At 40.9% G+C, this 14,736-nt stretch overlaps 1 protein-coding gene and 1 pseudogene across 1 annotated transcript in view; both read left to right on the forward strand.

The window, feature by feature from the left end:
• Window positions 1–7,079: 7,079 nt before the first annotated feature.
• PLA2R1 (phospholipase A2 receptor 1) overlaps window positions 7,080–14,736 on the forward strand; it is a 168,344-nt gene continuing 160,687 nt past the window's right edge. The window contains 1 exon segment of the mRNA XM_021004945.2: window positions 7,080–7,339. Coding sequence (XP_020860604.1) covers window positions 7,189–7,339 — 151 coding nt within the window. The 5' untranslated portion in view covers window positions 7,080–7,188.
• LOC110220767 (small ribosomal subunit protein eS1 pseudogene) lies at window positions 12,540–13,338 on the forward strand (annotated as a pseudogene).

Below are 14,736 nucleotides of genomic sequence, written 5' to 3' on the forward strand. Positions count from 1 at the left end.
GCAGCAAGCCTTCCCAGAGGGCTTCATCTGTGCCAGGTACTGTGCTAAAGACTCAAGATACAAATACAAGTGAAATGAAGGGCAGGTCCTGCCCCCAAAGAGCTTACATTCTTCTTTTTTTTTCTTGCTAGGCAATGGGGTTGAGTGACTTGCCCAGGGTCACACAGCAAGTAAGTGTTATGTGTCTGAGGCTGGATTTGAACTCAGGTCCTCCTGAATCCAGGGCCAGTGCTCTATCCACTGTGCCACCTAGCTGCCCCCAAGAGCTTACATTCTAATGCGGGAAGACAAGACCCAAGAGGGGGCTAAAAAGTAGAGAAGGGAAGGGAAGGTCCCTCTAAGGGGTCATGGTAGTGAAGTCCAGAGGATCAGAAGCACAACCAGGAGGGGAATGAAGAATGGTCTGCCTGGTCTCCTTCCCCAAATAGAGGCTACAGGAGGAACTCATCAGTGGGAAAAGGGGGCCGGCGCAGCAGAGATTGAGAAGGCCCCAGGTGCTAAGAGAAAATCCAGGGTGAGATAGAAGCTAATGTGTGAGGGGGAGCCTAGCAAGTCAAGAGCAGATCTGGAAGAGGAGTGAAGGACAGCCAGCCTGGGCCCCTCCTTCAGCACCTGCAGATAGTTAAAAGGTTGTCTTGTGGAACAGGGATTAGATCTCGGTGGGGAACCTGCTGCCTCGAGGCCACGTGTGGCCCTCTAGGTCCTCAAGTGCAACCCTTTGAATCCAAACTTCACAGAATAATGTGAAGTTTGGATTCAGACAAAGGACAGCACTTGAGACCTAGAGGGCCACAAGGTCCCTACCTTCGGATTAGATCTATTTTGTTTGGACCTAGACCACATAACTAAGAGCAATGGTGGAAATGACACAGAAGCAGGTTTGCCATGTGAAGCAGTAACTTCCTAAGGCATTTAAATGATGTTAGTTCACCACTTAAGTGGATGGTGTGGGCAGAATTCTTCATTAGTGTAAGTAAGGCTTGGGCTAGAATCAGGGGTGGGGAACCTGCAGCCTCCAGGCCACATGTGGCCCTCTAGGTCCTCACATGCAGCCTATCCAGTCAAAGGGCTCAAGGCCACAGGTTCCCCACTCCTGGTAGATGACTTTTCATGTCCCTCCCAATTCTAAGACTCTATAATTGCCCTTAAGTTTTATAATTCTGCTTCCAACAACTGGAGAATAAAATTGTCCGTCCAACTTAGGGGAATTCTTGTTACTCATATGAATGAAAGCAAGAGTTAAATATTAATTTATAATGCTCTGTCCAAAAGATAAAAAAGAAAAGGTTATTGTCCCTTCCAAAATATATGTTTTACTCATTGGGCTAGATATTTCCCAAGTCTCTTCTTAAGTTTAGACTCTAGGGAAGTTCATCAGATTTTTCAAAGCCGTCCAGATATCTTTTGTCTATTTCTATTTATACAATATGGTTCCTACTACAATACTTGAGAGCAAACCCCTAGGTCATGTTTTATATAGCTGGGGGCCTTTCCTAGGCCTGTGCATACAGCAGGGTAATAAATGTTTATTGAACTGCATTTTTATTGCCTTGACCTGACAAAGTTAATGCTCTTTCCTAGACTCCTAACTTACTATCGGGGAGTGGCTTGTCTTTATTTTAAGGTCTAGTGATAACTCACAGATCCTCTCATTAAGGGACAATTCAACTAGATTCACTTAGAGGCCATAGATTATAAAGTGAACAATGCCAAATTGCCTTGAACTGTGTTCCTTTATAGACTAGTCGACACAGAGCCCTCTCTGTCCTTCTTTCATGGCGTTCAAGTCTGCATCATTCTTAGTCATCTCTGGAAGGACTTGCTTATACATGCCATGCTGCAAGAAGAGGCAGAGTTGCTGACAATTTTTAGTGGGATCTGTCACCACAATAGTTATATCATTTAACTCTTCTCCTGTATGGTAGTAAAAATACATAAATTTAATTAAAGGAATTTATTTCTTGCTACCAAAAAAACTAGAGGCAATAAGTGACTGACAATGTAAGGAACAGCTAACAGAGAAAATAATTAAAAAGAAGAAGGGATAAACCTCTGGTGGAAAAGGGCTGTGACAACAATACAATAACATTCCTACCCAGTTCCTAAAAATTTATGAGATAACTAGTAAAATGGGTAAATCACAATCGAAGCTAACACTGCATCTCCCGATATAGCCCCTTTATCTATCACTAATCAAGAATAACAATGATCAGCCATTTGCCAATGGCTTGTCAAAATTTAAATAGGCTAAGTCAGCAGGCACTATCTTCCTTCAACAAGATGGCATATATTTTTCGGGTTCCCACACCAGCAACCCTATCACATTTCTATCGCTCTAGGATTGGAAATAGTGCTATAAAGCAATGTTCTTGCCCGTTCTTGCCCCAGACACAGACATTTATCATCTCCTTTCTGTGGTCCAGAATGTGGGTCTGATACTAGATATGTGACCTAGAATAAGTCATTTTACTTCTCAGAGCCTCATCTTCTCACCTATAAAACAGAAGGGAATTAGGCTAGTAAATCCCTAAGATCACATTCAGTACTAAACTCTATAATGATCCTTTTTACACAGTTCAGCACCTAGAATCAAATGAGGAAGGGAGGCATTTACTCAATGCTTGCTGATTCATATTTAAGAAATAAATTTTACCCTATGAATTTTCAGATGTTATTTTGTGCCTTTTTCTTATGTAGCATTGTATAAGCCTTAAAGTATGATACAAACATGAGGTATTTAAATCTTCAGGTTTTTCCACTTGGCACTGGCTAAAAATACAAATCAGTCAGTGAAATAGATTAGGTTCATGGTACAAGGAAGCTAAAGAATGTAGTAACCTAGTCTTTGATAAACTCAAAGACCCCAGTAACTAGGGAAAAGACTCATTAAACTAAGGGCATACCCATTACTTGGGAAGGGCTGAACAAATTATGGTATGTAAATATAATAGAATGTTATTGTCTTATAAGAAATTATGAAAGGAATAGATTCAGAGAAATCTGGGGGAAATTGCATAAACTGATGCAGAGTAAAGTGAGCAGGACCAGGAGAATGATTTATACAATAACAATATTATAAAGACAACTTTGAAAGACATAAAGACTCTGATCACTGCAATGACCAAATTGATTCCATGAACTATGCTACCCACTTTTTGATGGAGAAGTGATGAATTCAAGATGCTTAATGACACATACATTTTTAGACTTTTTTGCCTAATTATTCATTTTTGTTGCAAGGGTTTTGTTTTTCTTTTTCTTTTTTCCTTTTCATTTGGATGGATGAGAGACCAAATAAATGCTTGTTTAAAAAAACAGGGAAAAAAGAAAAATCCTCAGAGGTTTCTTTTTTAGAGAAAGAAAATAGATTTATCAAGTGATACTCTGCGTTAGGCAGGTTTCTTTTTGACCCTAGCTCTTTCTTCTCCAAATCCATGATACCATGATGCCATGCTGAGATTTCCTCCACCAGGACTCCAATAAACTTAGCACATTTTCTTTAGAAATGGGACTAGACCTGTGATTTCATTGGTATAAGGAACCCCCCACTTGGGGAAACATCCTATACTAGTGTCCATTGGCACTGGCATTGTAATCTATAGCTGTAGAGAGTTGCCTAGAGCACTAACAGGTTGAATGATTTGCCCAGGGACACCAAGCCAGTATATGCAAAGATAGGACTTGTTTCCCTTTTTTGGCCCATTTCCTCATTTATAAAATGATTGGGTGGGAGGGAAGGGGGAGAAGATGATCTCCTGGGTTCCTTCCAATTTTAAATGTATGATCTAATAGCTGTGGGTGAGGAAGGAGTAGGAATAGTTTAGGGAGTAGTGATCAAATAAACCATCCCATGAATAGGAAATACCATGAAAAAATCATGGAGGCCAGAAAGCAGGACATATAGGAAACAATTTATAGCACAGTTTGGCTGGAATAAAGATCATATGGGAATGCAGTTTGCAGCCAGGTATTTGGAAGACCAGACAAAGCTTTTCTCTACAGGCAAGAGGGGACCATTGAAAGGTTTTGAAAAGGGAGGTTGCCAGATCTATGTATGAGGAAAATTCAATTTGGCAGTGGTAAGGAACAAGAAAGTAGAGGCAGGACAACCTAGTGGGTTGCTATTGTAATGATCAGGATGAATGGTAATAAGAATCTGTACTAGGATGGTGATAGCAAGAATAGAGAGAAAGGAACAAATGGGAGCGACTTTATAGAATTGGAATGGCTAGAACCATGTAATTGATTAGATATAAGAAGTGAGGGAGTCATAAAATTGTATGTTGGACCTGGAAGGGACCTTAGAAGTCATATGTTCAATCCTCTCATTTTAAAGATGAGGAAACTGAGGCCCAGTGCCATTAAATTACTTGATCAAGGTTCACTAGGTAGTAAGTGGCAAAGCTGGGATTTGAAGGAAGAATCAAAGGTAATAAAATTATACATTGATGTCACTCTGTAAGGTTTTCAAAGCAATTGACATACATTATTATCTCCTTTGATCTTGACCAGTAGCTTGTAAGCTCTTTGTGGGCCTCTTTTTGTATCCCTAAGTGCTTAGCGCAGTGCCTGGCACAGAGAAGGTGCTTACCAAGTGTCTATTGATTGGCTGGTGACTCATCTTTGAGGTATATGCTACTACCACCATTTTACAGATGAGGAAAAGGAGTCTCCAGACTGACTTGCCTAGGGCCACACATTTGGTAACTACAGGGTTGAAGATTTGAACCCAAATCTTCTTGATTGCCAGTTTAACAGTCTATATGCTACATAACACTGTTTCTATATTGTTGGTCCTTCTTTTTAGAAGAGGACCATTAACATGATGTCTTAACTGAATTGGACTGAAGTGAGGCAAAGCTGCACAGTCTTCAGCTTCACTTTCTCTTCCAGAGTCGCAGTGGATGACCTTGGCATCTTTGATATCTGACCAAGCTCTAAGCACTCCATAGCTCCTGCTTCAGCCACCTTCATGATCCTTAGAACAAATTGTTCTCATCTGCTTCTTACACCAGAAGTCTCCATATGCTCGGGGTAGACATCCCCCTAACTCACTGACCGGGACAGAGTTGTTGGTTACCCTTCAATCTGGCTTAACCTGTCAGAGGAGATGGTTTTACTGGGTTGTGGCAGCTGCACATGCTATAGCTTCTTGGAGCCTCAGGTGAGAGTTGGGTGCATCAGATGGACACTAAAGGTGGTGGATAAGCAGCCCTGAAAAGGGCTTGGCAAGCCCTCACACCAGAGGTGTTACTCCTCCCTTAACATCCTATACAACCCATTTCTATATTAACATGGTTTCAAACATAGGAGTCTGACTGAATAATAATGCATTTAATAAAAAATTACAAAGTCAGAGGAAGAAGTAGATTTTTGACAAAAATTTAAGGTGACTCCAGGTAGATGTGGATTTAGAATTGAGAAGAGAGGTGAGGTTAAAGGTAAAGCTTTGGGAGTAGTTTGTATAAAGGTACATGACATTGTATAAGACTGCCAAGTAAAAGGATGTAGAAAGAGAAAAGAGAAGATGAATCAACCTTGAGGTTAGGTACTGTGAAGTTATAAGAAGCCTGCAAAGAACCCAAAGAAAGAGTTGTTAATAAAATAATAGCTAGCATTTATACCGTTCTTATTATGTTCTAGGCACGGTCTTAAGTACTTTAAAAATTTATCTTATTCAATCCTCACAAGAACCCTGAGAGGGGAAGCTAGGTGATGCAGTGGATAGAGCACTGGCCCGGGGGTCCGGAGGACCCAAGTTCAAATCCAGCCTCAGACACATAACACTTAACTAGCTGTGTGACTCTGGGCGAGTCACTTAACCCCATTGTCTATCAACAAAACCCCCCAAAAACCTGAGAACTAAATGTTATTATTATCCCTGTTTTACAGTTGAGAAACCTGAGATATACAAAGTTGAAGTGACTTGTCCAGGGTCACACAGATATTAAGTGTCTGAGGCTGGATTTGAATTCAGGTCTTCCTGACTCCAGATCCAATGCCACTGCAGCTACTTAACTGCCAAGATTTATACATGCATGATGAGGGTACAATTTCAGGAAGCCAAAGAACAGGGATCAAGGAGGGGATTGGTAGAGAACTAATCATATGCAAATACGAGCTCAATAAACACTTCCATTCATTCATTCACCCTACTCTAGTCTTCAGTTCTCTGGAAGGGATACAATTAAGGAATACACAAAAAAAGTGGGGATGATTTCAGGGCAATGGATTATAGCTTCCTCACTGTTTGTTGGTTTTTTGGAGAGACAATTGGGGTTAAGTGACTTGCCTAGATTCACACAGCTAGGAAGTGTTATGTGTCTGAGGCAGCATTTGAACTCAGGTGCTCCTGACTCCAAGGCCGGTGCTCTATCCACACTACACGTCTCCTTTTAGAGCACATGAAGATGTTACAAACCCAGTAAAGTTACTCTATAAATATTGGCTATCTAGTTGAAAGACCTTATTCTCAAAGTGTGTGTGTGTGTGTGTGTGTGTGTGTGTGTGTGTGTGTGTGTGCGTGTGTGTGTGTATTCCTTTTAAAGAAATACTGAGAGGCCACATTCTAAAGTAGTACTCCGGGAGTCTCAATCAGGAGACATTCTTGTGTGTCCCAGGAGCGGGGCAGTAGGAGCTTTGAGTGCACTTCGGTTCAGAATGGAGCTCAGTTTACCCTGTTCACCTCTAGGAAGGAAAGTTTGGGACTGAGGGAGGTAGGTGGGTGGGGAGTTAGGACCTGGGGAAGAGAGAGCGCACAGTGCTGATCCTGCTGCACCTCTACTCTCTTCTCCACCCCAAAAACCAAGAATTTCTGGGATGGGATAGGCAGTGACCCACCTCCTTTTTCTCCTCCCTTTCCAAGCTGGAGAGAGTAGGGCGGGGAAAAAAGTTTGTGACCTTCTAGTACCCTAGTACTGAGTTGGTGGGGGTGGAGAGAGAGGCGTGGATCTCCTCCTCCATCAATGTGCCCGAGGGTGTGGGTAAGAGGGGTGTCGGGATTGAAGGTTAGGGAAGGGAAGACGAGGAGTGGGAGTGGGGGGGGTGGCGAAGAGGGAGGAGAAAAGGCAGAAGGGAGTTGTCTGCCCTGCTCCCACTATTCGGTGCGGGGCTCGTCTCTCCGCTCATCTGGAAGTGTTTTCCATAGTGGCTCAGCCAGGCTATAGCAAGGGGGGAGGAGGCGGTACGATGTGGGGGGAAAGGAGTTACCAGTGGTTAGCGTTGCCACCACTGCTGCCACCACTGCTGCCCCTGCTGCTGCTGCTATTGCAGGGGAGAGGTTATAGCTGCCTCGACGAACCCTTAACGCTGACTGAGGAGCGGGTCAGCCAGTTGCTGGGTAAGTGCAGCCAAATAGCCCAGGGTGGTAATCGGATACCTCGCAATGTCGCTGGGGGTGTTGAAGAGGAGAGGAGAAATGTGGGGGGAGGGAGTGTGGTAAGGAAGGGCATTGGCCACTCTGTTTTGGGTGAAAGAAAGGAAAAAAAACTTTTCCCTCTTGCAACTGGAACTCAGATTGGGCGGAGGGTTGGGTAGACGCACACACTGATGGGCCCTCATCCTTCTCCGCCCCGCCCCTTCTCTCCAAGCCACAGAGGGGGCACTTGGCTCGTTTAGGGAAACGTTTGCTTAGCAGCTTCTAAGGACTGGGGCTGATCTGATCTTGGATGAAATCAGAGCTTCACTTTTGGATGTGAGTTTTGGGCGAAGCAATTGGGGAACAAAATCAGAGTTTGGGTTTGGAGAAAGAGGGATCTGTATTCTGTTTTGGGGAAAAGAAAAAAAATGAAGTCGTGACTGTAGTTTTATGGTAGAATCTTATCTGTCCCACTTGTGCCACCAATTCGATGTGTGACCTTAGGCAAGTCACGTATCTGTGCCTCTTTTTTTTGTCATCTGTAAAATGAGGAGCCTAAAGTACATTATCTCTAAAGTCCTTTTCCTGCTTTACAATCTGTGAAACCTATGAAATCTAAGTGTCTATAAAGATGCCGCAGTTCATGCCTGCTGGCATGTAGATAGAAAGTAAGGCAATCTTGCGTTGATATTTCTTGGGAATCAAACTTTCTCTTCATCTCTTTTGCTTCTCCCACTGCAAGAACTAGAATTCCAACAGAATCCCTTGGGCAGGGCAGCTGTTTCAGATGCTTAATCTCTTCCTAGATTAACTCTGCCAGGTTCCCTGTCCTGCACCTCATATATTTCTCTCACTGCTCTTATTCAAAAATCCTGGCCCTTCTTACTAAGTGTAACCATCTTATATATTCTTCCTAAGTGTAGCCATCCCAGCATATTCCATATGTTTCTTGTCCTGGGTTTAGGTTAATAAAAGGAGTCCCACAACTGCTTAAGTCTGTTCCTTTTACATACTTTTGATGAGATGAGGTTGGAATGTGGTGCATTGCAACTGTAGTCTGGGGACTCCAAAAATAGTGGCTTTACCTCTTGCTAATTATGTAACTGGGCATCCTTTTTCATGGCCTTCTCATACGTTGTCATGCACCATTATCCAAACCACTCCCAAAGTTTTACCTTTAACCTGACCCCTCTTCATAATTCCAAATTATGTAATTTAGGAGCATTTCATAAGTGCTTTGTAAGAACCCAGCACAAGGCTAAACTCTGAGCTACAATTAAAAAGCAACAACATTTTCTGCCCTCAAGGAGCATGCATTTGTATAATAATAGCTAGCATTTATATAGTGCTTTAAGGTTTGCAACGTAATTTACAAATCATCTCATTTAATCCTCTTAAGAACCTCTGAGATAAGTATTATTGTTATACCCATTTTGCTGAAGAGGAAACGGAGGCTGAAAGAGATTAAGTGATTTGCCCAGGATCTTACAGCTTCTGATGATTTGAACTCTGCTCTCTCCTGACTCCAAGTCTGCTAATCTGTGCACTGAACCACCTAACCGCCTTCTACTGGAGATGTGTACATAAACAGTCACATACAAATTACATATCTACATAGAGTAGGTAGAAATAACCCTAAAAGCTTTGGCAAACCACATCACTTGTCCTAGATTTAGTGCCTTAATTTGTAAAATGAAGATTCCTGCCAGCTCTAAATCTATGGTCCTTTAAATGGGCATAACCTGCCTAAGTTCCTTAATGAGTTCCTAAAAACAGAGTGCTAAGCAAAATGATGTTTGGGGAGGAAGGGAATTCCTTAGAAGCGATGTTAGATCTGCAAAAACATTTTGTTTTTTAAACCAAACTTAGGACTTTGTCAGTTTATGTCAGCTCTGGGTAAAGAGGTAAGGAATCTCTTCTAATGCAGTTGGCATCTCCTCTGTAACTTATGGTATTGGAGTGTTGACGGGAACGCTGATAGGTTAAGTAACTTGCTTAAGGTTATATAGCAACTATATATATATATATATATATATATATATATATATATATATATATATATATATATATATATATATATATATATATATGTGTGTGTGTGTGTGTGTGTGTGTATATATATATGTATACATATATGTATATACACACACACACATACACACATACATACATACGTGTTTGTGTGTGTGTAAAGAGAGAGTTGTAACCAGGTCTTTCTGACTCTAAAGTCAGCCCTCCATTCATTATGTCATGATGAAAGGAAGGAAGGAAAGAAGGAAAGAAGGACGTTTATTTAGTGATTATTATGTGCTAAGCACTGGTGATACCAACTGCAAAATTGAGATAGCCCCTGTACCCTGGGAGCTCATACTTTACCTGAGGGAGATAACACATAAATGAAAGTTTATCTGCAGGGGGGATTAGAAAACCCTGCAAGTCCAAAGGGTTTATCAGCCGAATGGGTGGCCAAAGGCCAAGGTTTTTTCCTTAGGTTACACTCATAAAGATGATGTTAGTGTTAAGAGACTGCAGGGCATAGAAACAGGGCAGATAATATGGCCTAGAGGGAAGCTTAGAGGTAATAGCAGGGTAAATGGTAAGCCTAATGGTCCTCTCTCTCTTCTGAAGGAATGCTGTTAGTGACTTCCATTTCACCCAAGCAGCCCCACCTGGGAAGCAGATGGGTCTGGGGAGGCGGGTAAGGTGATAGCAATGGAATAGACCACTCAGAAGCCTTCTTTTCCTGAACATTTGCATACCTAGGGTATCCCAAACCTCTTAGTAAAGTCTTTCCATTGGACTTCTGGAAAGTCTTCACTAATCTCCCAAGGTCAAAGCAGCCATGGGAGTAGCATTACATAATGTATAATACACTGTCCTATTTCAAATTGGTTGATCCCATAAAAATGTGTTAAATGGCTTTAAATCCATGACACTATGTAAAAGTTAACCAAGGATGGATGGCATAGTCCTTTCTCCCTAGGAGTTTGAAATATAATGCTCATTTCTTCTTTAGTAATTTAGATTTTTTTGAATGTGATATTTGGCAAAGTTTTCAGTAGCCTGAACAGGATATACACGGAGCCAGCAGGACATAGGGTGAAAGGTTGGCAGTGAGGGTTACACAAAGAAACTGAAAATATGTGGTTCTGACTCTTTAATTAATAGAGCTTCCTTTTTTTTTTCCTGACTGGATCATCTGCTTTCAGTGAGAAAATTCTTTCTACCAGTACAAATCTACAACTACTTGTAGTTGACCACTTATAGTCTTACTTTCCTGAGAGGTTAAATGATGTACTCACATAGGGTCACATAGGCAATATATGTCAGAGGTAAGACTTAAATCCCAGTCTTGCTGACTTTTAGACCTGTTCTCTATCCACCAGCACAGAATCACCAAATTTGAAAGCTGATGAAGACCTCAAAGGCCGATGGGTTCCTAACCGAAAGGAATGCTTGCTATAACGTACCCTGTAAATGGTTGCCCAGCTTCTGCTCGAAGGCCTCCCAGAAGTGGGTACCCACCACTTCTGAAGAAAGCCTATTCTACTCTAGAACAATTCTAATTTCAAGAAGGTTTTTTCCTGATGTCAAGTCTAAATTTGCATCTTTGCAACTTCTGCCTATCATTTCTTTTCCCCTCTGGGGCCAAATAAAATGAGTCTAATTATTACTCCACATGACAGCCTTTCAGATATTTGAACATGTCTATCTCATTCCCCCTAAGTCTGGTCTTCTCCAGGGTAAATATCCCCCATTCCTTTAATTGATTCTCATATGACTTGGGCCCAAGGTCATTTACCATACTGGTTGTCATTCTCTGGATACTCTCTAGTGTATCGATTCCTTCTTAAACTGGTGTCCAGAACTGAACACAGTACTTCAGATGAGGTCTGATGAGGGCAGAGTACAGTGGGACAATCACCTCCTTGTTCTTGGATGTGCCCTGTTTCTCTAAATGTAGCCCAAGATTGCATTGGCTCTTTTTGGCAGCCACATCACATTGCTGACTCATCTTAAGCTTTCAGTCCACCAAAACCTACAGATCGTTTTTTAGACAAACTGCTAATTAATCATGCCTACCTTGTCTTGTATTTTTTTTTGTATCCAGTTGTAAGGTTTTACTATTCAATGTCCTATTATTTCCATTGCTATTGAATTTCATCTTATGAGATTTAGCACACTATTCAAGCCTACCGATATCTTTTTACATCCTGATTGTCATCCACTGGATTAGCTATTACTTCCAGTTTTGTGTCATTTACAAATTCTATGACCATGCCATCTTACCTACATCATTGTTAACAATGTAAAACAACTCAAGGCCGAACATAGACCTTTAGTGTATTCCACTGGAGATCTCCTACTGTGTTAAGATTAAATCATTAACAGGTACTCTTTGAGTTGCCTGTAGTTGTATTAGAGTCAACTCTAAGGGAGTAAATGGGGTGGGGGTAGGGGAAAAGGGCAGGATAGAGCCAGTTGTTAAATTTCCAGTGTATTTACACCTTGGAAATTGGCAGTCCCCCTAAATCAGCAGTTGATTTATTGTTTCGTTGATTCTCTAGACTTAAGAAAGTATTGATAATATCAGTTAAACTTAAAAGTGTGTCATATCTATATTTTTGTGTGTGTAGAAGAGATGATTGTTAAATATTTACCAACACACTCCAGAATTATCCAACCAGCTCAGACTCTATCCCACTGTATTATCTTCCTTCTATCTTCTCCACAAGAATAGTATGATATTCTTTAGCAGAAGCTTTACTAAAATTTAGGTGAACTATATTTTTATCTTTCCCCTAGTTAGTAACCCTGTCAAAAATGGAAATAAGATCATTCAAGCATGACATGTTCTTGATGGAGTCATGCCCACTTTTTGTTGTCAGTGCTTCATTTTGTAGATGTTCACTAGCCATCTCATTAGTGATCTATTCTAGAATTTTCTGAGGAATCAAAGTCAAGATTGTTGGCCTATAGTTTGCAGATTCTATTCCCTTTTTTTTTTTGCTTTTTTGGTGAAGCAATCAGAGTTAAGTGACTTGCTCAGTCACACAGCTCTTGAGTGTTATAGGTGTCTGAGGCTGGATTTGAACTCATGTCTTCCTGACACCAAGGCCAGAGCTCTATCCACTGCACCACCTAGCTGCCCCTCTATTCACTTAAAAAAATCAAGCTTTTGGCTTTCAGAGTGGGATCATGGCAGTGGCCAAGAACAAGAGCCTCACCAAAGGCAGCAAAAGAGGAGCCGAGAAGAAAGTGGTTGATCCATTTTCAAAGAAAGATTGGCATGATGTAAAAGCACCAGCTCTGTTCAACATTCGAAATATTGGCGAGACGCTGGTTACAAGGACCCAAGGAACAAAAATTGCCTCTGATGGTCTCAAGGGTAGAGTTTTTGAAGTGAGTCTTGCCGATCTGCAGAATGATGAGGTTGCTTTTCATAAATTCAAGTTAATCACTGAAGATGTTCAAGGTAAGAATTGTTTGACTAATTTCCATGGAATGGACCTTACCTGGGACAAGATGTGCTCCATGGTCAAAAAGTGACAGACCACGATTGAAGCCCATGTTGATGTCAAAACTACCGATGGTTACTTGCTCCGCCTCTTCTGTGTTGGTTTTACCAAAAAGCTCAACAACCAGATTTGTAAGACCTCTTATGCCCAGCACCAACAGGTCCGTCAAATTCATAAGAAAATGATGGAAAGCATGACCCGAGAGGAACAGACAAATGACTTGAAAGAAGTTGTCAATAAACTAATTCCAGACAGCATTGGAAAAGACATAGAAAAGGCATGCCAGTCCATTTACCCTCTCCATGATGTATTTGTCCAAAAGTCAAGATGCTCAAGAAGCCCAAATTTGAATTGGGAAAGCTAAGGGAACTGCATGGTGAAGGTGGTGGCTCTGGAAAACCTTCAGGAGATGAAACAGGAGCAAGAGTAGAAAGGGCTGATGGCTATGAACCACCAGTTCAAGAATCTAAGAACTTTTAAAGATTGAAAAATAAAAATTTATCATTGTGATGGTTTTGGGTTTTTTTAAAGGTTTATAAATCAAAGTGGCAGTAATATTTGCTGCTTGGAAAGGTTTCTCATAAATGTGATAAATAAATGGCTTGATATTATCCAGTGAAATTGTATAATTGCTCTGTAAATAAACTTGTTATAAAACCAAAAAAAAATCAAGATAACATTTGACTTTCAAGATTGGCGGGGATTGGCAAGCTGTGGCCAAAGATAATGTAACAACTGATTTCATCATCATAAAGTGATCTTTCTCTATTTGCAACACAAAGGATAGCTTGAACCCTAATCCCGCCTACACACACGCACACACGCGCACACACAAACACACACACACACTAATAATTTATTCCTTTGGGCATGTTCATCCTATATTTATAGATAGTCTCATGTTTCAAATAACTTCTGCAGTGAACTATGCTCTTGAGGTGTCAAGTTTACTACAACACAGTATGATCTTCCTTGGTCCAGGGAGCCTGAAGTCCAAAACTTTGATTGTCCATGGGTGGTCAATCCCTAGAAAACTGATTCACATTGCCCAAGCTTGCAAAAACTGATTTGTAAACCAGAATTCTAGTTTGTTAATTTACAATTCTATGGCTACCTGTTCGACCTTGGGCATCTAACTTAAACTCTCCTGGTGCCTCTATCACTATATATAAAATGAGAGAGTCTCTAAGGTGGCTTCCAGATCATAACCTATGATGCTGTGATCCAAAGGGTGGAATACTATGCTATATGGTGGGAAAGGGAAGAAAATTAAAATAGAACTGATCCTTGTCCTACTGAAGCTAGATAAGATACAAGCACAAAAGACTGTAGTAGGTGGCATCATACATTGAATACATTAGGTGCTAAACAAAGCATTCTGTCTGAAAAGAAAGATTGTTACTAACAAGGAATCATTGAGAGCTCTTGAGCTTTGGAGTTAGGTAGGAATTTAACAGAGGAAAGCAGAATGTTTTTGTCATAGGGAGTAGTATAAGTTATGGAGGCTGGAAAGAACAATGTCCTTTGGAGGAACAAGGAGTAGTTCACTGGCAGGAATGTATTGCTTATTAAGAAGAGCAATGAGTGACACAACTGGTAAAATGATGCCAGATTGTGGCCGACCTTGAATGGCCAACAAAGGAGTTTGAAGTTTACTTGTTGGGCAATAGGGACATACTGAAAAAGATTTCTGAGCACTGGGGTGTCATAATTAGATCTCTGTGCAAGAAAGTTTGTTTTGAAATTACATATTTTATCATGCAGTCTTCTTTTGCTTTTAAGCATATAATAAATTCAACACGTGACTTTCAAAGCGATCCTCTTTGCTTTATCTTCTTCAATCAGAGGTTCTACTTCCTT

This window comes from Phascolarctos cinereus, unplaced genomic scaffold (assembly GCF_003287225.1).
Source record: "Phascolarctos cinereus isolate Bilbo 61053 unplaced genomic scaffold, phaCin_HiC Scaffold_726;HRSCAF=1367, whole genome shotgun sequence".
NCBI lineage: Eukaryota > Metazoa > Chordata > Mammalia > Diprotodontia > Phascolarctidae > Phascolarctos > Phascolarctos cinereus.